Raw genomic sequence first — 26503 nt, forward strand, 5'->3', positions numbered from 1 at the left:
TGCTAGACACCGCAAAGGTAAAATCTTTTGAACTTTGACCCCTTGGCAGCTCAAATATTTTACCCAAACGAATTAAAAAGCTTTCTCTATCTCTGAATACCCTTTAGGTAAAATTTCAAATGTTTAAACCAGAAATTGGTTGAGTAATTTGGTAGAGACCACAGAAGTCAATTTCTTTTTAATTTTCACCCCAATTTTGTGGGCTCAAATCAAATTAAAAAGTTTGATCCATGTCCAAGTAACCTACATTTAATATTTACAAGTGTTTAGGTCCAAAATTGTTGGAGGAGTTTGGTAGAGTTCTCAAAGGTCAAATCGTTGAACTCTGACCCCTTGACAGTCAAATTTCTGGTCGAAAACTGATTAAAAAGATTTTCCCAAATCTCAATACTCCTTATGCCAAATCTTGAGTCTGTAGACCAAAAATTGACAGAGTTATTTGGTAGGGAAATGTACACTGACACACACACACACACACATTTTCACTTTTATAGATATACTGGCATGGGTGCTCGGCGTTGCCCGGGTGTTTGGAGGTGTATGCTGAGCAGAAAATAAAACAAAAAAAAAGAAACGGTCAATTTTTTTAACTTTGACCCCTAGTATGACCTCTTAACATTTATTTTTTAGGGCTCAAATCAAGTTATTAAGTTAGATCCATGTCCAAGGAACCTATATCTAAAATTTCAAGTGTTTATACCCAAAATTGTCAGAGGAGTTTGGTAAAGTTCTCAAAGGTCAAATCGTTGAACTTTGACCCCTTACCAGCAAAATTTCTGGCCAAAAACCGATCACATATTTTCCCAAATCTCAGTACCCTGTACATCAAATTTCGAGTCTGTAGACTAAAAATTGACAGGGTTATTGCGTAGGGAAATGTACACACACACAGACAGACACACAGAAACGTTCACTTTTATAGATATATAGATAGATTTCTGTGGAAATATGTTTTTTCGATTATATTCTGCCTTTTATTTATACCAATCATTTAATTTATGAAGCTCAATGTAATTACAGAGCATATAACAAATAAATGACAAAAGTCTATATTTAGTATATTTGGTATATGTTGACCATCTTACAATTTATTCCTTCAAGTATATTGACATGCACAATTCTTGACAGCACCTATTTCGTAGCACAAAATCATTCATTTAATAAATTCATTATATCAATCAAAAAATAAAAGGTAATTGCAACTTCTCTCCCAATTTTCGGATTTTGTAATCATGCCCATATTCATTTTATTTTATTTTTATGGATTGATACATGCTATTTCTTCTGAGGAGTTGAGGACAGAGTAGATTTATTGATTAAATATAATAATTAAATTAATGATTTTGTGCTACGAAACAGGTGCTGTCAAGAATTGTACATGTCAACATAGTTGAAGGAATAAATTGTAAGATGGTCAACATCTTGAAATTTGGAATATAGACTTTTGTCATTTATCTCTACTATTATATAAAAGTCACTTTGTGTGTGTGTGTGTGTGTGTGTGTGTGTGTGTGTGTGAGTTTCTTCCTTATATGTTCTGAAACGCCTGAGCCTATCTTTTGCAACTTTCACACAAAGGTAATTTATATGTCTAGCAGTGTTCTTAGATTTGTTTTATACAGAAATTCGTTCAATAAGTATCGAAAATCGAAAAAATCTGATCCTAAAAATAGTTTTTTTTTTCTTATAGATAAAAAAGATTTTTTTACAGGAGAATATTTTAGGATACACTGGCAAGGGAGATAATAAAATCTCAACAAATAATTTCTTCTTAGAAAAAAACAGATTTGTTGACATCTGGAAACCTAGCTCAGTGGTAGAGCATTCAATTACAGAATGATCCTGTGTTTAAGCCTGAGTGTACCTCACCATTTTATTTTGATTTTTCTTATTAATGAATTCAATTTACGATAAAAGAAGAGGTATCATTTAAAATTACCACAAATCATTTCTTTGTTTGCATATTTTAAAACTAAACATTAATCAGAAGTGAATTTCCAGGGCATTCATTGTCAAACCCAAATATCAGCTGATGTGATATTATAAATAAACAAAGACGGAATTTGATAAATTACATTATTATTATTATTATTTATTTTACTTTTTTTTTTTTTTTTGTTTTTTTTTTTTTTGCAAATTAGTCCGCCGGGTAAATTGTTCCTCTTAATATATATTCAATAAAGGATTAATTCTATAATAATACATATGCAATCTGCATAAATTATCATGTTTAAGCATATTGTACAACTGAGCAATGCCGGGCGTTCAGCTAGATTGTTATATATATATATATATATATATATATATATATATATATATATATATATATATATATATATATATATATATATATAGTTTTTTGATAAGCAAGGTCTCCTCATCAGCAAATTTTGAAGGGTTTTTATTGAATTTAAAAATAACTCTCTGTCAAACCAAACTACTCTATCCAACTATATTTGGCAACTAAAAAACAGCAATATTTTTTTCAACTTAAAATGGCAAATAATTGAGACTTGCAAATCATACAAACCAGGAGATAAATTTTGTGCACTATGTACAAAAGAGACCCTAAAAATTTTAAAATATGAAGATATAAAAAATACAACCAAACTATTAAATTCAAGACAGGAGCTTATGACATGTAGTCATAAAAGTTGGTTTAAATTTAATAAATATAAACCACCTTAAATCATTAAAAATTACTTATTAGTAAAAATAGATTACAATTATTATTATTTTTTTATTATTTTTTTTTTAATAAATTAAGTTAGACTAATTATCTCCCTTACACCCGTCAAATAAATAAAGTAAAGAAAACATGACAATTATCTCCCCTTAAAATATGTAATAATAATATTCTCTAGATATAAACCGTAGCGTCTTTAAATCAAAAATACGCTAACGGAAACAATTTATTGCACGAGCGTCCCCCCCTTTTAAAATTCATCATTCAATAAGATAAAAAGCTATAGCAAACATCTAAATGACTATTTTAACCACAGTTCCTGATTTCAAAAAACGAAAAATTAAAAGGTAAATATCTCTATATATTTTTAAAGCAAATTTATTATGTAAATTCAAAAATATATATTTTTCTCTACTTATTTCTATCTCTAACTCATATTAATTTTCTTATAAATTTTAAATCCAGACCTTTATTTCAATTTTTCAGATTCATCTGCCTTACTTTTAATGCTAGGTTTATTTATGGTGTCTTTTAAATTCAATAAAAACCCTTCAAAATTTGCTGATGAGGAGACCTTGCTTATCAAAAAACTATATATAATTATTGTACATAATTTGATGTATACCACAATAAAAGCATTGTTTTCCGAAACGATCGTACAGATAATTGATTTTGTTGTTGTTCCTTCTTATGAAACGGATTTTTAATTTAATTAAAATTTGATTTTTAAATTTTAAATTATCAATCACATTACTTAATATTGAATTAGCTCTAGGACATTTAACTATCGAGCTTATTATATATCTAAATTACAACGAGCACTTTCTATTTCCTGTATTTTGATTAAACTAGTAATTTCACTGTTACATTAAAATACACTCAGCTCTTTAGACTATTGTTCTAATCTCCTTTATATATATATATATATATATATATATATATATATATATATATATATATGAGTGATGGGACGATACCAATATTCCTATTCCGATACAATTCCCGATTCCGATTCTTTCTCAAACATAAAAACACATTTGTTGATCTATAGATTTTAGCTTTACTGGTAGTTTAAAATCAATAAATATTTATTATTTCATTATTAGTACCAACAGTGGAACATTTTGTTTTAAACAAAATCAAATAAAAAAAGATAATTAAAGGAATCGTTTTTGGCATCAGAAAATATGCACAAATTTTCTTAATTCCGAAACTCCCAAACTTTCTGATTTTTCTGATTCCCGATTCCGCTTAATTGTCCCAACACTGATTATATATATATATATATATATATATATATATATATATATATATATATCAGAGAAGCAATACTATGAGAATTTGACTCAAAATGAATGTTATTGAAATAGCATGAGTCATACTCAATGAGTAATAAATTAACAAATGTGTTATGTTAATCATAACAAAATGTTGCAAGCCAAATTTAACTTGAACAAAGTGAATCCAGAAATAAAATCCTTTTTTTAGCTTCAACAATTACAGTGTCTTTGAATATCACATCGCACCACAAATAAAAAAATTGATATCTTTAATGTCGGTTAGTCATAACTTATCTCAGCAGGGAGCATTCAAATGTACTTATTTTGACGTTGTCTCATTCTAGACTACACAAGTGTACCAAGAGCTTTCAACTACCATGTCCCTTGCCGCATGATAAGGCATATTAAATGCTCTAAATACAGCGAATGATGTACAAACCTGGCATGATATTCATATAAAGACAACTTGTAAATATCTCAATATCTCAGCAGATTACAAAAATTATATATATATATATATATATATATATATATATATATATATATATATTATCTGCTATTATATAAATGTCACTTTGTGTGTGAGTTCCTTCCTCATAGGCTCTGAAACAATTGAGCCTATCTTTTGCAAATTTCACACAAAGGTAATTTATACGTCTGGCAGTGTTCTTAGATATGTTTTGTACAGAAATTCATTCAATAAGTATTGAAAAAAATCCGTCCGTAAAAATAGCTTTTCTTTCTTATAGATACAACAGCAAGAATTTTATATTCCACTATAAAAATTAAATTAAAAAAAGATTATTTTTAAGATCGTCAAGTCCAAATATCAGCTGACATGATATTGTAAACAAACATAGACAGAATTTGATAAACGACATTATCATTATTATTCTTTTTATTTTTTACTGTTTTTTGCAAATTAGTCCACCGGGCAAATTATTTCTCGTAATATATAACATTCAATAGAGGACCGATTCTATAATAATACATACGCAATCTGCATAAAATTAAAATATCATGTTTAAGCATATTGTATGACCAGGTAAAAAGCCAGCCATCTAGCTAGTATATATATATATATATATATATATATATATATATATATATATATATATATATATATATCTTTATTTGCTTGTCCAGACAGATGTTTTCACCATATTGTAGTTCTTCAAACTTTTCAAACTATTTTATTAGCAGTTGAAACCATTATCACTGTTTTATTAGCAGTAGAAAACCATTATCACTGTTTTATAAGCAGTTGAAGACCATTATTACTGTCTTATAAGCAGTTGAAAACCATTATTACTGTTTTATAAGCAGTTGAAAACCGTTATCACTGTTTTATTAGCAGTTGAAAACCATTATCACTGTTTTATTAGCAGTTGAAAACCATTATCACTGTTTTATTAGCAGTCGAAAACCATTATCACTGTTTTATTAGCAGTCGAAAACCATTATCACTGTTTTATAAGCAGTTGAAAGCCATTATCACTGTTTTATTAGCAGTCGAAAAACATTATCACTGTTTTATAAGCAGTTGAAAACCATTATCACTGTTTTATTAGCAGTTGAAAACCATTATCACTGTTTTATTAGCAGTTGAAAACCATTATCACTGTTTTATTAGCAGTAGAAAACCATTATCACTGTTTTATTAGTAGTAGAAAACCATTATCAATGTTTTATTAGCAGTTGAAAACCATTATCACTGTTTTATTAGCAGTAGAAAACCATTATCACTGTTTTATTAGCAGTCGAAAACCATTATCAGTGTTTTATTAGCAGTTGAAAACCATTATCACTGTTTTATAAGCAGTCGAATTCCAGTAGTTTCTTTTCAAGTACTGCAATGTTGTAGAACTCTCTTCCTACTGACTGAGTTCCTCCCACTGGTAACATTGGTCTTTTCAAGATTAAAGTCAATAAGCATCTTTGCAATAACCATCTTTCATTTTTGTTAGCTCTTTACATGAACTCGTTAAATAATAGCTACAGATGACACTGGGAATAAAATAAAAAGAAGAACTCAAGTAACATACCAGGATTTTCCAAAAAGAGCAAGCAGGAAGAACCAGCCCAGATTCTGACCTCTGATGTAATTAGAACATCAATGGTCGAACAAAAGAATTTAGTTAAGCAGGGGACACAGAGATAGATCAGAGATGCACAAGATGAGACGACAGATGATTGCACGAGTTGATTGCCAAACCCTAGGCAAACAAAATACAAACAAATCGTATGAGGTGGTTTTGATTTTTGGTTAGGTGGGTAGTGATGTAATGAGATAGAAAAAGGGTTAAGATGTACACGTAGGTTTTAGTTGAGAGACAACACAATCAAGAATAGGAATTGCAAGCAGCAGGATTGAAAGAGATTGTCTCCATGTTCGGAAGCCGAGGAACATCAGATTAGCCAGATGTAGCCATCGCAAACCCCAAAGCATGAAATAAACGTTTATAGATAAAAGAGAGAGTTTATGTTTTAATGTTTTCCAAAAATTAAAGGAAAAAACCCAAAGCATTCCAACATGTCAGAATCATGGAAAAGAGAGCAGAGGAAATATCCAAAAATGAAGAAGGTATGTGTTTCCATTTGTTGATGTAAACCCCAGATTATTTATTAAAGAAAATAGAAAATAGAATTTGAAGAAAACGATCGTATTTGCTTATGTAAGACACAGGAGAGTTCAAAAGGAAGGTAATTTTGCATTTTGATTTGTTTTATAAAAACAAGATGGCCGCAATTGTTCATCTGCGAACACAAAGTTTTTTTTTTTAATAATTCAGTAATATTCAGGTAATTTTGACTGTATAATTTTTGAAGCTAACATTGTAATTTATTAGATTTGATAAAAAATCAGTAGAAACCACTGTTTTTTATCTGAAAACTTCATTTATCGACTACAAAATTTAATTCTGACATGGTAGAAGCGCCCAATTTTCATTAAAAAAAAATACAACAAATAACTTTTTCCAAACTCATTAAAATTCGATTTTCTACCGTGGAAATTAATTTGTTATCATTAACTTAATTTATCAAAACACAAAGAAAATCAAAGATGGTATTGATTTGTTTGAGGTGGTCATTTGTAACAGAGTGCAGCTGCATGTATAGCAGCAGCTGTATGCAAATGACCAAGCCGTGTGTGAGGTGACATCACGGAGAGGAAGAAGGACAGAAAAAAGATTACAAAAAAAAAAATGTGTCATGGTAAGAGACAGGAGAAAGAGACATGTTATACACGTGGGCCAAGAGCGACAGAAAAAGAAATGTCAAACAAAGACAACATACCACGTATTCAACATGGCAGTCTTGTTAAGCACATTGGAGTACGAGAAAGCTTTTGAATTAGAAGCAAGGCATTATTCTGGAAAGTTTTTTTTGTTTTTTTTTTAAATTACATTTTCACCCCAAACAAGGTACATTGCCACTTTGATGTAGGGGGCTACTATCAAGAGCAACAGCTACTGGGGTACTATGTAGGGAGTTGGGCAGCAAGATGCCGGTTTACGTTACCCTTGAACTTCTGCATATCAGTACAGTTGGGGAAGCAGGGACCTGGAATGGAATTCCAAAGTCTAGCGGTTATATAGAAGTAGAAAGCTCTCTTATATCTAGGGATCTCTACTATGTGGGGTGGGATTTAGCTGCTTGTCGGTTTGTCGAGGGTGTTTACGTCGTGGGGACACAAGTGCTTGAAGTTTGTCAGAGCATTCACCATTAAAATACTTGCAGAACAGGCAGAGGAATGCAACATTTTGTCGATGTAACAGAGGCTGAAGCTTAGATGACAGTTCAGGACCTATCAGATTGGCGACTCTCTTTTGAACCTTGTCTCGGAGCGAGAGACCTGTAAATAAATGTCTATTGTTTTACTGAAAAAAAAGGGAGTGAGTTGAATTCTTTTCTTGTTTTTGTTTCCTTGTCACTGTCTGCATACAACGTGTGGGTCCTGAGTGTTGGCATGTAATGACTATGTTACACACTAATTTCAAGCTTAAAAATATTTAAAAAAAAAAAAAAAAAAAAAGAGGGCAGGGACATGTTAGTCTGACTTAGAGTTTGTGGTAGTATAAGTTTTCATTTTACTATTTTTTTTAAGGAATGAATTATTATCTTTGTTTTGATTCTAATTTTGAAATAAAAATAAACTTGAAAAAAGTTTCAGAATGTATAAAGTATAAAAGCTTGTAGAAATTAAATGGTGCTTATTTAGAATTACACTTATTAAAAAGCAAGTGAAGCATGCATGGTACCTCACGAGTGCACAGTGAACAAGCCATAAAAAAAATTAGCCCCAAAAGTCCCCCAAGGCCTTAAAATATTTAAATTTGAGTTCAGCACCAGGCAAAACTGCAAAATAAACATACGCAGAAAATTTTGGACAAATATGGTAAAATAGTCCCCAAAAATGGAGTGTTTTTATTAGCCCTAAAAGAGCCCCTAGGTCACACCCAAGAGTTATCGTGAAGTATAGACAAACAAAATTATATAGAAATCAGTTAGTTACAACTTTTCAGAAAGTTTTATAAAAATCCAAAGCATCAATTTTTTTTAATAAGCACAAAAGTGTCAATTTTAGCCATTTTAATCTGAAAGGCACCCCTAGGAGGACAACCAGAGTTTTCCCGGAAAATCCATTCTGTTACTTTTTTACTCATATGTTTAATGTTTGTGCAAAATTTCAAAAAATTCCAAGAAGTAATTATTGAGAAAAGTGCGGGCGAACGGACAAGGGTGATTTTACAGGTCCACCATCCTTTTGTCAGGTGACCAAAAACAAAAACACAAAAAAATCTTTATGATGTACATACTTATCATGGAACAAAAATGTCATATTCTAAAAATCACGTTAATAATTCAAGTATTTTTTTTTAAGTAAGAACGTCAAATTACATGATGAAGTGAGACGTAGGATTTTGATCAGCCATGTTGAATAAATAAGAGGAAGACAACTCACTTCAAACTATTTAAATCAAAATCAGCCTTATAATTTAGTATTAAAATTGCTATAAATAGTAAATGAATTTTTGTTTTCTTAGTTAAAAAAAGAAGCACTACTTGATCAATTTACATGATTTTTCAAATATGACATCTGTTTCATGGCCAGTAGGTACATCCTAAAGATTTTTCAAACAATACTGTCGCAATGTATTCACATATGGGAACTTTTTAAAAATAAAAAAAATCTGTTTGTAGAGAGAATTTGTTGGAAGGTAATTCTATTCAAGTTCATTATCCACAATGCTATCCATTAAACTAATCCGCAAACCCACTGTTATATATATATATATATATATATATATATATATATATATATATATATATAAAACAGTGGGTTTGTGGGATTAGTTTTGCGGGATATATATATGTTATAACCAGCAGGATTACCTGGCGTTGCTCAGGGCAAAAGTGTAGTATATTTCTATTAAAACTTCTATCTCTCTACTACTCTGTATCCGTCTCTTTATCTTTCTCTTCCCCCCCTCTCTCTCTCTCTCTCTCTCTCTATCTCTCCCTCTCTCCATCTCCCTTTTCTCCGCCCATTTCTTTCTGGGTATGTCTACACACACACACACACACAGACAACTCTAGCTTATATAATAGTATTAGAGAGGAATAAGTCAACATTTTCTTTTCAAATTAGTACAAAAAATGGCTGAAAACCCGACCCACTCCTGGTGAAATCTGTCTTAGTTAACCCACAAGGAGTGCATAATTTATTTTTATTTTAGATATTATTCATCAAGAGCAATACTGATCAAGAGATCAAGACTATATCAACTTTGTGGGTGTTTGTTTCATAGTTTGTTTGTTTTTTCACTTTTAGTTGGACATATATACTGCTCTTTCTTTAATAAATGCAACAGAATAAACAAATTTTTACTGTGAATAAAAGTAAATAAAAATGAGAAAAGAGAGAATCAAGTTTTAAAAAGTATAGAGGCGAGAAAATATATAAAGAAGGAAACAAACATATTAACAAAAAGAAACAAACATTAACAAAAACCAACATATTAATAAAAACAAACAAACATATTAACAAAAAGAAACAAATATATTAACAAAAAGAAACAAACATTAACAAAAACAAACATATTAATAAAAACAAACAAACATATTAACAAAAAGAAACAAACTTTAATGTGAAAATAGAAAAGAAATAAGAGCGATAGAAAGAACATAAGAAAACAAAACACAAATTTAAAAATAAGAAGTACGAAGTGCTTTAAATAAGTTTCCAGACTTTTTAATATAGGCACTTTTATTGATAGTACACACATGAAATTCTAGTCCCCTTCGAAGTAATCTTCTCCGGCTGCAATGCACTTGTTGCACCATTCCAATAACTTCTGGAAGGCCCCGTGGAAATCCTCTTGTGTGAGCATGTCAATGGCTCTCATTACAGCTTCTTTTATTCCTTGAATTGCCTCATAACAACAGCCTTTAAACTTTTCCTTGAGCTTAGAGAATAACCAAAAGTCACAGGGATCACGGTCTGGACTATAGGGAAGGTGAGGAACTGTATTGATGCCCGTCTTGGTTAAATAGTCTGATCTCTGAGCACCCTTGGGAAAACTCTGTGCAAATCTTCCGCATCTTCAGTTCCTCGCAAATAATTGTGTATACAGTTCCCACACTGACATCAAACTATGCACTTATTGTCTCTATAGACACACGACGGTCTTTATCCATGAAATTCTTTATTTGGTCAATCAACTCTGGTGTTCTGACTTCCTTACTCCTCCCACACTTCTCATTGTCCCTCATAGACTCTTTCCTTGAATTCCAATCAAAAACTGATGCTCAATTCACATAAGATGGTCAAAAGCAGTCTGAAGCATTCCATATGTTTCTGTAGCATTTTTTCCAAGTTTAAAATAGAATTCTATTGCATATCCTTCATCCAAAGTGTCCTCATGTCCAGATTGCAGTTTTAAAATTTATCAGCTGTGACAATCAGGCTTTAGTAGGGTGTATTCCAATTCCTACTGTAGCTGTTCATTTGAACCGAAAATCATAAAAATTGGTCAGTTATCTTATAAGATGTATAGCAATAACATATTGAATTTTCAAGAGTTCATGATAATTTTAAATGCCTGTACAAAAATGTCTGGTAACTTATTGAAGACACGTCGTATAACAATAGGAAAATAAATACAAGAAGGGAAATTTACAAAAGAAAAAATAAATAAATAAAAAATCAAGGAAAGAAAGGAGAAATGAAAGAGAAAATGTAAAGAAACAAAAAGTAACGAGAAAGAAAATAAAAAAAAGATTATTAAAGAAAGCAAAAGAAAAAAACAAAAAGAAAGAAAAACACACACAATAATGAAAATGAATAAAAATGAAAGAAATGGTGAAATAAAAAGACACATAAGCAATGACGTAAACAGAATTAAGAAAATATTAAAAAGAAAATTAAAATAAAACAAGTTAATACAAGACAATATATAAGATAGACTTATTGAAATCAGGAATAAAGGAGAAAAATCAGAGAAAATATTGTAAGGATGAAAAAAAGTGCTTAGACGTGAAGGAGTTGTTTTGGGAGTGTTGCCACCTAGAAAAAGATTTGATAGTCACAGTCGACAGACAACAGATGAGATGCATTTCAGATAGAGAATAACAATATTTTGTAGATTTTACAAAAACATCGTTTGTGAGCAAAACAGGCAGATGAAACACAAAAGCCGAAATCACAATTTGCTGAGTGACAAAAAAAAAAAACAACGATAAGATAATAATCAGTGTAAAAAAAAAAAGCACACATAAAATTATTAATGATGATGATAATAAAAGCAATGCCTGTCTGATGATAAAAACAGACAAGGAAGTTCAAAGATTGCTTTTATTTATAGTGACAGTAATAATTTTGAACTGCTGCTTCAGTACATAACATTTAAGTACTTATTCAGATTCTAATCCGTTCTGGCAATATCGTGTCGGCATCTCCTTTTATATACTTTCCTTGAAATCAAAAAGCATTTGGTTCATTAATACAGCGTGGCGCAATAACATTGTCGCCCTAGAAAAAGACAACATGATTCCATTTCCGTTTGATGAAAACCGGTTTTCTTTTTTTTTTTTTTTCAGACCATCTACTAGATCTGTACACAACTGGACAAAGTTGTCCAGTTGTGTAAAAATCCCAAGAGCGATAAGAGCCTTATATCATACCTGAAAGTGACACAATGTTCAACGAGCGAGATTGAAGATGTGCTGCTGAACAACTCATGCTCTCTACCGATCCAAGTTATGACAACAGGACCGTTGCCAGCACGCTCAAAATGCATCGCTTGATTGCCATGAATAACAGGGACGTACTCAAGGTGATGAAAACAAAGTTTCCAGCCACAGGTATGGTCTTTAGTGTGGTTTCAAGTGAGGGCCACATCATGACACCTCACCTCTTCGAAATCGGCTTCAAAGTCAACACCAAGGGAAGATTTGATTCGAAATATTTCTCATATGTTATATCTGCCCTTTTTGGTTTTCATAGACTAAGTAAATTTCACAGTGTATAACGATTATTTGATACTGGAGATAATCATACATAATCGTATCCTATTTCCAAAAGAGGAGAGATATGATATCTGAGAGGCTTCCTTGCTTTTATTTTGAAAACAATTGTTTGAATAAAAACCCACTGAAGAGATGAATCACCAAACATTTTGTTTCTTCTTTTCCATTTTAAATTCATATATATATATATATATATATATATATATATATATATATATATATATAATCTGCTATTAGACCATTTTTTTTTTCATTCATATTAAATCTGAAAAATTCAAATATTCAAAACACATTTCCATGTGATCCAAATTGTCCTGGAAAATATTATTACACGAGAAGCAATAATATTTAAAAAAAAATTTAGTATTTTTTTTACAAGATGGACATATTTCAAGAAAATGTTTTAGAAAAATGACCAATTTCTTCAAAATAGATGGTTAATTTAGGGATATCCTCTCTTTCTCTCTCTCTCTCTCTCTCTATATATATATATATATATATATATATATATATATATATGTGTGTGTGTGTGTGTGTATGAGTAGATAGATAGATAGATGCATATAGATAGACAGACAGATATGCACAAAGAGAGGAGTGACAGACAAACATACATATATGCATGCATATGTGTCAGGATATGAGATGTTTCTGAAGGGCAATTTCTTTGGTATCAGAGTACAGCTGTTCCTGCCTACACTATAAGCTGTCAAGAAAAGCTCAAGCTGTCAAGGGTCAGCTGCAAAGCATTTATGTTTTACTGTAAACAATATTCTACAGGCAAAGCATCTTCAAGGGAGCAAAAGATGAGAAGCATGGCCTTACACTGCAGGTGAAGAAAGAGAGAGAAAGGAAGGAGGGGGGGGGTGGGGAATCCAAAATATTGTACCGAGTCAACCCTAGGCTCTCTTGAGATTGAGTCAGCAAAATTCAATTGCCAGGCTAAAGATCACAAAACTATTTAGAGCAAAGATTTCAAGAAAGCCTAAACACAAAAAGAAATGTCTCACAAGAATTAAAGCTAAACAGACTGATATTCTTTTATAGAAAAGTGCATATCCCTATCTAGTGTTGCCCGGGAGTATTTTTGAATCATTGTTTTAAACTCAATAAGTCCTGGACCTGACATATAAATTGTGCCACTAACAAATGCGTACACACAAATATATATGTACGCATATATACATACAAGGTGCCTTCCAGACTTTTTTGTACAGGCATTTCAAATTGTCGTAAACTTTTGAAAATTCAGTATGTTATTGCTATACATATTATAAGATGACTGACCAATTTTTATGATTTTAGGTTTAAATGAACAGCTGCAGCAGAAATTGGAATACATCCTATCAAAGCCTGATCGTCACAGCTGGTGAATTTCAGAAATACAATCTGGACACGAGAACACTTTAGAAGAACGATATGTAATAAAATTCTTTTTTAAAATTGGAAAAAAATGCCACAGAAACGTATGGAATGCTTCAGACTGTTTTTGCACTATCTTCCATCGAATCGAGTATCAGTTTTTAAGTGGTATAAGAGATTCAAGAAAGGCAAGGAGTCTATGAGAGATGATGAGAACACTAATAAGATAGTCAGAATACCTGAGCTGATTGGCCAAATAAAGAATTTCATGTATACAGACTGTCATATGCCTATAGAGACAATAAGTGCATAGTTTGATGTCAGCATGGGAACTTTACATACAATTATTCACGAGGAACTGAAGATGCGGAGGATTTGTGCGAAGTTTGTCGCAATGCACCAGTCCACAACTCCATCCTTGTTAGAGACTATTTGACCAAGATGGGGATTAAGACAGTTCCTCACCCTGTGACTTTTGGTTATTCCCTAAGCTCAAGGAAAACCTTAGAGGTCGTCATTATGAGATAATTGAGGAGATGAAAGAGGCTGTGACGATGGTCACTGACACGTTCACAAAAGAGGATTTCCATGGGTGTTCCAGAAGTTGTTGGAATGGTACAACAAGTGCATTGCAGATGGAGGAGATTACTTCGAAGGGGAATAGAATTTTATGTATGTACTATCAATAAAAGTGCCCATATGAAAAAGTCCTGAAATCATTGAAGACACCTCATATATATGTGCACACCCGTCAGGAGCAGCTCAGATGCCATTTTCATTGTATGTTAGTACATCGTTTCAAGGAAGCCTTTATACTTGCCATTTGTTGAACTCAGGAAGGCATTTGGCTGTGTTTATGAAAGTGCTTTTATGAACAATGAAAAGTCTACTTCTGGAGGTGTGGGCTATCTATGTTGGCCAGGGCATTTATGCAACTTGTGTTTGTGCTAATGGTCAATACAGGGGTTTATCAACTAACTCTTCTATATGATTGTCCATTGTGATAGACATATAAGCTAGGTTTAGAATAAGCCTTTTCTGGTGAAATTTATAACATAACAGTTGTCTTTTTTCAAGTCACTGGAAAAAAAACACTCCCAATGTAATCCTCTACCTGCACAGGAGACAAATACGTCTTAAGGTGGAGTACTGTTTCCACATCTTAGGTGAAGTTCCTAAGAGCACCCTTTCCTTCTTTGACAGAGTACAAACCATTTTCAACATTTAGTAGGCAAGGACCTATTTGCCTCTTTACTTCCTCTTTATCATAGAAGAAATGTTGCAAGTCCGTCTCTGCTCTATCGTTAATTTTATGGTAGGTGTCTGACTAAGCTCCAATCTATGGTGCGTCCTTGTAAATCGTTTGCAAGAAATACTCATCCAGCTACAACAACTGTCAACAACTCTCCTCACTCTCTATCTGTGCCGAAAACTAAACAAAATTCCATGAATAGAATTTCTTTCCTAGAACTTTTCGTCTGTGAAACACAACACCATGTGGCTGCTTCCCAGCTGACTATAACATGGTTATTTTCAAATCTTATATGCATAAGTTCCTGTTGAGCCATTCTCTTAGATAATCTAACCATATCCAAATTCCACCATTACTGATCATGTTGTCTCACCATCTACCTAATGCTTAACCTTTATCCTAGTGTGGCCTCTGGGTTTTGATAAGTGGTTACCCCCTGTCCAAGTAAAAAAAAAAAGTTTTGATGGAGAGTGTATACTAGTCTATATATGGTGCATAGGTGACTCATATTAAAAGGATGATGCTGAGTTCATATTGAAAGAGATATGACGGGGGACATTCATATTGAAAAGAGAGGGCGGGGACATATATATAACAATGATGAGGGGGAGAGACATTTATACATCTTACAGTTCTGTGATGTTTCTTAACTCATATAGCGAGGGTGATAGGGTGATTGATGCACAGTTCTTATATTCCTCATAAGACATATTAGAGAGGAGGATAGATACATTTCTTGTAAGGGTTACATAAAGTTCATATTAAGATGATTAACACATTACCTTCAATTTGTGGAATGACGACACGAAGACAACAGTTACAAAAATCGATGGTGATTCTTTATTTCATTGGACCGGTCGAATGATAATGACGTCAGGAATTCACATTTGTTCTACATGGTTAAACTTTTATCCCTTTGCCTCTAAGGGGACCCTCCTCTGTCCATGTCAGCTCTTTCCACCCAACTCTGCTGACTGCTCGAACTCGACTGCCCGACTGCTCTAATCTGACTAATTCTAGCTCCTATATTGAGAATTCCCTTTTTACTATGACATCAGAAGTGTGGTTCCAAAATGTGACCAACTCATGTGACTAAGCAGACGTTTTCCAAACACACTTCTGCAAACAAAGAATTCTCAACTAACCTATTTTTTAACCTAACCTATTTTTTTTACAATATATTTTTAATTTGTATTGTTCTTTCTTTTTAGCTGACATTTTTAATTCAGTTTTCATAAAAGAACGAACAATCAATTCTTTTTACAATATCTATTTCCAATAGAATTGAACAACAGCTAAATTCTAACATTCCAATTTCTGAACCTTGCTTGCAAGGTTCGAATCTCGGCTTATCTTAATCTCATTTTCACTTATCTAATGTTCTTATTTACATGGAAAGGGGACAGCCTTTCCTGTAACATATATATTATTATATATACCATTATAGAATGAACATTTACTTCATATACTGACTACACTATGGAATATACAGGACTTTTTTTCATGACAATTCATGTGGTGAATAAATTATATGAGCCCAAAATTAATTACTTACTTTTCTGAAGGAGTTGGGTCTTTTGTAAAAGTGTGGTAATCGGAAACTGAAAAAAAAAGGAGCAGTTTATTAATTATTAATTACTGAATTACTTCTTTTGACATGCATATGTACATATACACACATTAGTTTGATCTTAAATGGAATAAAAATTACAATTTTGCCATCGTTATCAATTTAATAACCAGGACAATGACAAACACGAGTTACTAAGATTTTAATCTCAAAACCAACATTCACATCATTTCAAATAGACTTAAAATTCACATCAGCCGAAAACTTTGCTCAGAGCACTAACAATCTGGAAATCATTCAAAGATGCGTATCCAAACAAACATCCTCCATCAGACATTTGCAATACTCTGAATATCTTGCTTCTCTGGCTTGGATTCATTCAAGTTCTGCACTTTTTTTAATCTTTTTTTTTTTTTTTACTCTTTTTCATCTTAAACAAGGCATATTGCAACTTGGAACATACTATTTGGGATTGTGTCTAATAGGGAACTGTGAAGAGTTGAGCAGCGAGATGTCTGTTCACATTACATTTCTGCAGATTAATACAGTCAGGGAAGTAGGAAACAGGGAGGGAATTCCAGTCTAGTAGTCTGAGGTAAGAAACTATTAGAGTAAAAGGCTTTCTGGCATCACTGGATCTCAACGGTGAAGAGGTAGGATTTTGATGCTTGCCGGGTTAGTGAGGAGTATGTATGTCAAAGGGATACAAGTGCTGTCAGTTTATCAGAGTACATTCCATTCTTGTAAAACAGACACAGAGATGCGACAATGGGACAGAAGTTGGAGCTTGGTCGATGGTGCAAGACCAATTAGATTTGAGATTCTTTTTTGGATCCTGTCTCTAAAGAGTGAGAGACTAGTGGTAGATGCACCAGTCCAGATGTGGCAACAACACTCTAGCAACTGATTCTTCTTAACACTCTTGGCAGCATCAACTTAAACTTCAGCATCAACTTAAACTGGGTTACAGTTAAGATTGTCTACTCTTTTTGATATCCAGTTTCTGATCTGCAGACAGAATGATGCAGAGCAAGATATAGTGCATTCTGATTAATGATTGTTTTCATCTCAGATAAGATGAAAGCTCCACCGTTCCCCATGTTAAGAATGGCTCTCTTGCTTGCTTGACCAGGTTTGATCATCCAACTAAATGGACAGCAAAAAATGGAAGTCAAAATGAGCAGACAATCTTGACTATCTGTCCTTTTTGATCTCTATATATCACATTCAGAATTGCTGAAGCATAACATTGCCTGCATTAGTTGTTGGCTGCATCCTTTAAAACCCTCATATTTCTCGAAATTCGATAAAATTTCTCCCGATATCTACCTCCATACACATGCATTTTTCGATAGCGAACCTGATCACTGCACGCAATGATTTTATAATATTATTACTTTTAAAAGAAAAAAGAAAACATCTGATTAAAGGGATTCAAAATTGATTTTCTTGATTTTTGTTGACATTAAAAAAGAATGACAAAAAATGCAGAGTATAAAGAACATCTTAGGTCACTCATAAAGTGTATGTCACTATAACGATGTGCATAAAAACATATATCAGTGCATATCAGCAGTGACAATAGCAGCAGTACTACAACATTAACAGCAGCAACAACTCATGGTACACAATTTTAAATCTGCGTTTAATTTCTAAGCTCTGCACTGATTGATGCAAGCATTTAACTTCCTTTCTGACTTATTCACCTCTGAATTTTGCATGTAGTATAAAAACCCCACACACCAATGTTCTCTTCTCTTTCTGGTTTTCCTCTCATGAATAGGTTCCATGTTCAGCTTAAGGAAGACGCAACAAGTAATATTCATGAATTACTAAACACTAACAATGCATACATATAACTTATAGCATCAACCAAAACAAATATGGCTGCTGGATGTCTTCTTACATAATCACAATTCATTCTTCAGCTAGAATGTTCCCGGACACCTGGAACTTTATCATTCATCATCATCATCATATTGTATGCATCCAAAGATTCTATGATTGGTATTGGTTTCCCTGATATTTGTCTAGTCAGAATTTTTTCTAGAAAGGTACTGGATACTTACAGTGCTTATGTACTTATGAGAAGGTTGCCAACATTCTAAGTGAAAACGACTCAATAAAGTTGTTTTAAAATGTGGCAAAAGCTGTGAAAATGAGGGCTTACCGTTCAAACGACCTAGGTGTGCGTGTGTGCTTTGTCATCGCTGCGAAGCTAGGATAAGAAAAGAATTCCAAGATGGCGCCAACAGCGTTTTGTAATGGTATGATCTCGGAAACTCTCGCAAAATCTTGTGCATACATGCAAATCAGTTGGTCTTCGACAACTATAAATTCAGGTCGTTTTGGAAGGCAAGGCGGGAGGAAAGAACGGCCGGTTGGTAATTGTGTACGCTGGATCGTGTTGGTGGCGTGTCTGTGTGTGTACTGATCGAACCGCTTTCCTGTCCCTTGCACATTGGACTTTGAATTGGTTTACATTGGACTTGCACATTGGACTTTGAATTGGTTTACATTGGATTTGCACATTGGACTTTGAATTGGTTTACATTGGACTTGCACATTGGACTTTGAATTTGTTTAGATTGGACTTCAACTTCATAAAATATTAAAGATTTTGTGGTTTTAGTCAGCTAATGTACTCTTAACTTCTGGCGTAGCACAACCGGAAGCAGTGACAAGGCAAATCAATTTCTTCACTTTTATTGTTCTTCAATATTTCTATTATGAAGCAATTAATTGAAATGAAATATAAGAAATGGACATAATGGAAAAGTATACAGTAAAAATTAAAACTATACAGATAAAAATAACACAATTAGTCTTTATTTGCACTTTTAATAATAAAATTAAAAAAATAAGTGTTTATCTTATTTGAAAGTTTTATAAAAAGCATATGTTTATGAAATAAAGTTCTTTTTTAATTTTTAAAAATAAGTTTTTATTTGAATTTATATAATAAATATGTTTATGAAAGTATAAAAATAAAATTATTGAAATCCTAATAACAATTGAAATTATTGAAATGAAAATAAAATTTCACACATCATAAAAAACGTATCCAATATATATTCCTAAAATAGTTTTAAAAGAGTTTAAAAAGTGTTTTCAATAATTCTTTAAAAAATAAAAGTGAAAAAAGTGTTTTTAATAATTCTTTAAAGAAATAAAACAAATTTCAATAATTCATCAAAGAATTTTTCAATAGTTATTAGACAATAATTAAATAAGATTGAATAACGTAATAAAAAAAAGAGGTCATGCACAGGGGATAAATAGGCGTGAGAGAAAAAAGCGAAGGAACTGATTTGCCTTGTCACCGCTTATGGTAATGTTACGCCGGAAGTTAGAAAGTACGTTAACTGACTATAACTGACTTTGTTTATTCTGTTTTCTTTGAAGGCATATCAACTCTTTTCAGATTATTTAATTTCATATCCAGTCATTGTTTTACGGCATATCAACCCTTTTCAGGTTATTTAATGCTGAATCCAGTCATTTTGGTAAAAGTTTTTTATGCTTCAATTGCTTCATATCGTCAAATATTTATTCATGCTGCAAATGGATTCATTTGTTTTGTAGACATTATATATATATATATATATATATATATATATATATATATATATATATATATATATATATATTACAAAGGAGTCACCTCTTATCAAGGCCCCAGAAGCCACTTGAGAATAAGGGTTAATGAATGTATGGTAGTCAATGAGAAAATATCATAGTAATCGTTACTAGTGGAAATTTGGTAAATTGGATTATTTAAGGTGATGGCTCATCAAGAACTTGTTAACGTTAGACTTGAAAACGGCCATATTGTAGTCAGTTGTAAATAAATCTTTTGCATATGATACATTCTATTTAATCTATAAATAGCCACATGGTAGAACATTTAAGATAAGGAGAGGATCAGTTGATGATGACCTGATCTTGGTGGGCAGCACAAACGAAATGGCAACAGACACATAAAGTTGGAAGTTATTCACAAAATGTTTAACCTCAGCATGTGACAAAAAGATGACAAAGGAAAATAATAATAATAATAATAATAACAATAATAAGGGTGAATATCAAAGAAAAAGAAAAACGGAGCAAATACACAGAACTAGCCAGAGAACTAAAAGGGATATGGATGATGAAGAAAATCAGGATAATACCTATAATAGTAGGAGCACTAGGAACAATCCCAAAAAGCTTTGAAAAAAGAATGGGAGAAATTGGAATCAAAGGAATAGCTGAAAAGATACAACGAATTACAATAATGAAAACTGCTGAAATATTAAGGAAAACCCTTGAATGCGGAGACTAATGCACATGAGCCACATGAGCAGGCCAGATAAACTGCTATAGAGGCAAAACAGGAAAGGGCATTACATGGAACCAAGAACATTAAAGCTGCATATCTATGTTCGCCATGCCCTCTATTCCCTCCCATTGCCCCATCACCCCCTCCTCAAAAAAAAAAAGAATGATAGTAAATAGCCGAGAAGGGTCAAGGAGGATGGAAAGACCGAAAAGGGAGCACTGGCCAGACCTCCGCTGGATAAGTGCCAAGAGAACTGGGACCTTGGGGAGGCTTATTGCCACTCAAATTACAGTGGAGACCAATGGCTGCTGCCAGCGAGAAATCAATGGTGAGTGGACTGTTGCGATAATGCAAATTCATTTGAATATGTTATCGGAAGAGGTGGAGAGTATTGGAAATCTGGGAGACTTGTTGTCACTCGCTTCCAGGGAACACCACAGGCTGTTTTCAAGGAGAGATCTTTGATGACCAGTGTAAAAGCTCCATGTGAGCTAATGATAATAATAATAACAATAATAGGAACTAATAAGATAGTACCACTCTGGGTGAGTGAGCCATACCACCAGATGCAGTTTTGCATCATACCCAGGATGGTTGAGGGTAGAGAAAGCTTGGATAGTTGATACAGTTGAGAAATAGGGTAAGCAGAAAAACATTAAAGATATATAGGGGCCGGAAAGATGGATTTTAGGGTGATGTGATAGGATGGAGGCAAACACCTTGCCCAAGGGTGTTCAAGATAGTTTAGTATTGTGTGCATAACCTCAAAATCTGCATAAGATTAATGAACTTTACTGGCCAATAATGAAAATTATATATGAAATATCTTGTCCTAACTTCTAACCATCAAAGATATATCTGTTGGAGCGAAGAAGTTAGTTTGGTTATTTTGTTTTATCCCATAAATCTGGTCATTTCGGTAAAAGTTTTTATGTTTGAAAATTTTTATATCTTCAAATATTTATTTGTGGTGTTCAGTCTGCTTCTTTTGTTTTTTGGCATATCAACCTTTTCAGGTTATTTAATGCTGAATCTGGTCATTTTGATAAAAGTTTTTGCATTTCAAGTTCTTTATAACTTCAAATATTTATTTGTGTGAAATTTAGCTTTTTTTGTTGTTTTTTAGAGGAAAGCTGTTTTTGTTTTTGAATTTGTAGAAGGAGAGAAGAAAAAAAACAATAACATTGATGTTTGGTGCAGTTTAGATTAGGAAACCAGTGTAACATAGCTAATGACACTGAGTTAGCTGTAGTAGAAGCCATATGCAAATGACCAAGCCAGTTGTGCGATGTGACGTTATAGCAGAGATAAAAAGGGCAAGACGTGTTCGCTACAAGAGAGAGGAAAAGGACATGTTCAAGACACAAGTGTTCAGAGAAGTGGGATTTGAGACGTGTTCGAAATGTGTGAGTGGCATCAGAACCAAGATGAAAAGTTACATGCGGGCGGAAAAAAAAAATGAACTGTTTAAATATTTAGAAAAAATGCACCGTTGGAAATACGAGGTCTAAAGGCTTCTGTTAAAAAAAAAGTGAGTCGAGTTTTTCTTTTCTTATGTTCCTTGCGACAGAGTTTACAATGTGTTGGGTCCGTAAAAATGTAACAATGTCACTAAAAATAAGGTGTATAACATCACACCAGTATCTGCGGACAGCCTGATCTGATACCACCAGTGGAGTGAAGAGAAGTATGATATTAATAAGAAGCAGTTAAAGAAAGGAAGAAATAAGGTTTGCAAACACAACAAAAGATAAGAAATCAGCCATAAATATCCCAATGGAGGTTTGAACTTTTGATTTTAATAACGTGCAACTTGGAAAACTCGAGGGCATTTCATTTGAATTGCTTTCATTTTTAGGGGGAACTAAGAATAACTATGAAAAGAAAAAAGAAAAAAAAGGGTTTTGGAAATCCAAACAATGGAATGGCCCTGCCAAATACAAACAACTTCAAAGTAAAGAAATAATTACTTGAGAGAGAGTTAGCAAGTGCAAAATATAATGAGGTTGAAGAAAAGTGAACATATAAGAGAGGGAAGAAGAAGGAAATAAAGATAAAGAGATGTAGAAGATAAAGAGAGTAACACAGAGAGAAGAGAAAGAGAAAACATGTAGAAAGGGAATGAAAGATACAGAAAAAGAAAGATGATTATATATCTATAAAACTTCCAAAACTATATTATATATATATACATACATACACACACACACACACACACACCAGTTATTGCCAGATCACCGAAGTTAAGCAACATTGAGCCTGGCCAGTACTAGATGGGTGACCATTTGGGAAGGCTAGGCATTATATGTACCGCGCAGAGTTGTAGAAATTTCCAGGTTGGTATCTGGGGGCGCATTAATTCACTGGGAGAGATGCACCCCCATTCTTCGTTAAGACATGCATCTAGAAGAAGGGAACTCTGATATAAAAATCTGCAGTCTACTGTATACTGTCTTATGGCAGTCATCTGCACCGACGAAGGTTAGCAGTAATACCAAAAACCGTGGTTGGTTCTACACAATGCCTTCACCACTATAAACAAATCATCTGTGTGGTATTCCAAGCAACTTAGTTGTGGCGGAAGCTCATATGTCAAAATCGACAGGAGAGTCCATCATATATATATATATATATATATATATATATATATATATATATATATATATATATATATATATATATATATATATATACTAACTGTACCCGGCCACATGTTGCTGTGGCTCAGTTTGTTTAAATGGAACACAAAAAGCAAAAAATGACAAAATGTATGTTTCTTATGTTTATGCTCTCAATATTTGTGGATACACAATATTTTTCCTTTTTCTGTGCAGATGAAAAGATTGATTTGCTAACTGTAGAACATGAAACATATACTTGTCCATGTGAGGAGCAATCAGGGTGTAGATGTAAGTCACACAAATGTAAACATTGTCCCTGAGCCTTGTTAATGGTTATTGCAAATGCCAAGCGGATTGTGAATTTAGATTATATATCCATTGAAATCATTCAATGCATGTTTGCTGCCTGTTCTTCCTGAGGTTGACAGAGGGGAAAACATGAGGGTTTAATTTTACTATAGACATGTATGTGAGCACGTACTGGAAAATCTCGTAAATTAAAAAATTTAGATGATTTCTTTTTGTCATCAAAAATAAATCTATAGAAAAATTGAAAAGAAAACTGTTTAAAGTAAAAGGGAGACCATTGATAATTCAGAAAGAAAGAAGAAAAGAATGTAAAAATGTTGCGGGATAAGTTTTTAAAAAAAAAGGAAATAGTTTGGCAAACTGTTTTTTTTTTATTCAAATAAATATTCTTATTTTCGCATATTTTGAGAAAAAAACATTGCTTTCAAATATAATTAATGAGAATATAATATTAGTTTTGATGCTTCTTCGTTGTAGTGAAATTTGGAAATCGAAATATTGATTTTCAAGTGAAACCAATAGTATCTATTGAATTGCCATGTCGCAGTAATGAAAATATCCAAAACTTACAAAAAAACGATAAGGTAGAAATTAATTATTAAGGAAAATAGTTTTCAAAGAAATTAAAAATTTTAGCTATTTCCCTTGTATTTACGTTACATGTCACATAACAGAACAAACAGTCGAAATCAATTTTTTATTGAATCATGGAAGACTTAACTAATTGTGACATGACAATTAGGTAGATAACATTGCTTATTGTTGAAATTGACAAAAAATGTATTTATCATTGTTTTTTAATTAAAAATCAACTTTTCGGCTGTCGGATTTCGTTACAATAATGAAGAAGCACCCTTTTTATCGTACGACCTGTACAATGAACAGCCCGCATATACTTTTTTGGTACTCTTGTAGAATTTGACCTGGAGCCTTGGGATTTTCTGTCATTAATTTTTCGGGCTCAACCGGCAGCCACCAGATTAAGCCGAGCAAAGCAACAAACACAAACGAATTTCAAAACAAACAAACTAGAAAAAAATAGAAATACAATAAATAAAAAATAATGAAAACCTGCTAAGTTTACTGAAAAAGTTTATGTTAAAAAAATAAACAGAAAAATACCCCCAATCACCCAAAAACTAATTAAAAAATTGCATTTTTTATACAAAAAAGACCCCCAAAAACATGTCAATCTAGCATTTCAACATTGGAACAATGCTCAACTTAACCTGATGATTGCCGGTCGAACCCAAGCCATAATTGACAGAAAATCTCGAGGATCTGGATCAAATTCTACAAGAGTATCATCTTTTTTTAATTTTGTCTTTTTTTCAATTTTTTGAGCAGATTATTAGTGATTGCAAACTAATAAATTAAACCAAAATACAAAAAGTTCAATATTTAAAGAGTTTTAAAGAGTGCTCAGTTTCTAAATCGATCACTCATGAAATCGAATTATTGCCCATATTTCGTTTTATTCAATATTTTCAGCAGATTATTATTGATTAGACACTCATCTATCAGATTTTGCAAAATATTTTTCAAAATGCCAAAAATTCAATATTTAAAGATTTTTAGCAGTTGCTCAATTTCTAATACAATGTAAGTAGATATACAAGTTTGTGGTGGTTTCACGATGAAACTTGTTATAACTTGGTGTCTTAATGTTGTTGTTTTTTTTTAAAGTAAAAATAATATTTATATTTGGATATAAATTCCAAAACTCATTTTACTCTAAATAATTTAGGTGACTGAAATAGGAATTAACCACAATTAGTAAAATTGTGCTCAAACAATGACAAACGATTTAATAGACTCTTCAATAAATCGGTTTTGTGTATCCGTCGAGTGGTTCCAAAATATAGGGAATAGATTCACCAGAAGACTTTATTTGAAACTGAGCACTCACTAAAAGTCATTAAATATGGATATGTTTTTTTTTTGCGTTTTCTTTCTTTGTTAGATTTTAAAAATTGAAAATAGACAACAAATTATATGAGATGTGTGCATTGTAGAGGTAATCTTTTTTCCGATTAAATTTTGAACGGTTTTTATGGCAAATACTTTTAATACTCATTTTCATGAACATATTTATTTAAAAAATGAATTATATACGATACATTTATAAAACTAAATAAACATAATAAAAAGCGGTTATTAAAAAAGCAGTCATTTATTATTTGTGAAAATGTGTCGGTATTCATTCATCCTACAGCCTAAACAAATGTTGGGAAAGTTTAATGTTTTATCAATGTCATGTGACTGGTGAATCAACGGCAGTGATATTTCCCCAAATAAAAAGAATGGCAACATCATTACAAAGAAAAACCACCATATTTATTAAATAAAAATTAAGTATAACGTTATAATTAAATATACACGCATAAAAACATGCATGGGTACAATGAAAATGCTATACCAAAATGTTGAAGCAATCAGCCCAGTAGTTATTTAGATTATCGGTAAGTAACAAACATACATTTTCATTTATATATATATATATATATATATATATATATATATATATATATATATATATATATATATATATATATACTAGCAGGCATAAA

General features: G+C 32.2%; 1 protein-coding gene across 2 annotated transcripts in view; it reads right to left on the reverse strand.

Annotated features, from left to right (window-relative positions):
* LOC145255849 (tRNA (carboxymethyluridine(34)-5-O)-methyltransferase alkbh8-like) overlaps positions 1-26503 on the reverse strand; it is a 123714-nt gene that overhangs the window by 25551 nt on the left and 71660 nt on the right. For both annotated transcript variants that reach the window (XM_080114611.1, XM_080114602.1), the window contains exon 7: positions 16668-16713. In XM_080114611.1, the coding sequence (XP_079970737.1) occupies positions 16668-16713 (46 nt within the window). The remainder of the gene's footprint in view (positions 1-16667; positions 16714-26503) is intronic.

This window comes from Euprymna scolopes, chromosome 3, assembly GCF_053919585.1.
Source record: "Euprymna scolopes isolate OS-2025 chromosome 3, ASM5391958v1, whole genome shotgun sequence".
Taxonomy (NCBI): domain Eukaryota; kingdom Metazoa; phylum Mollusca; class Cephalopoda; order Sepiida; family Sepiolidae; genus Euprymna; species Euprymna scolopes.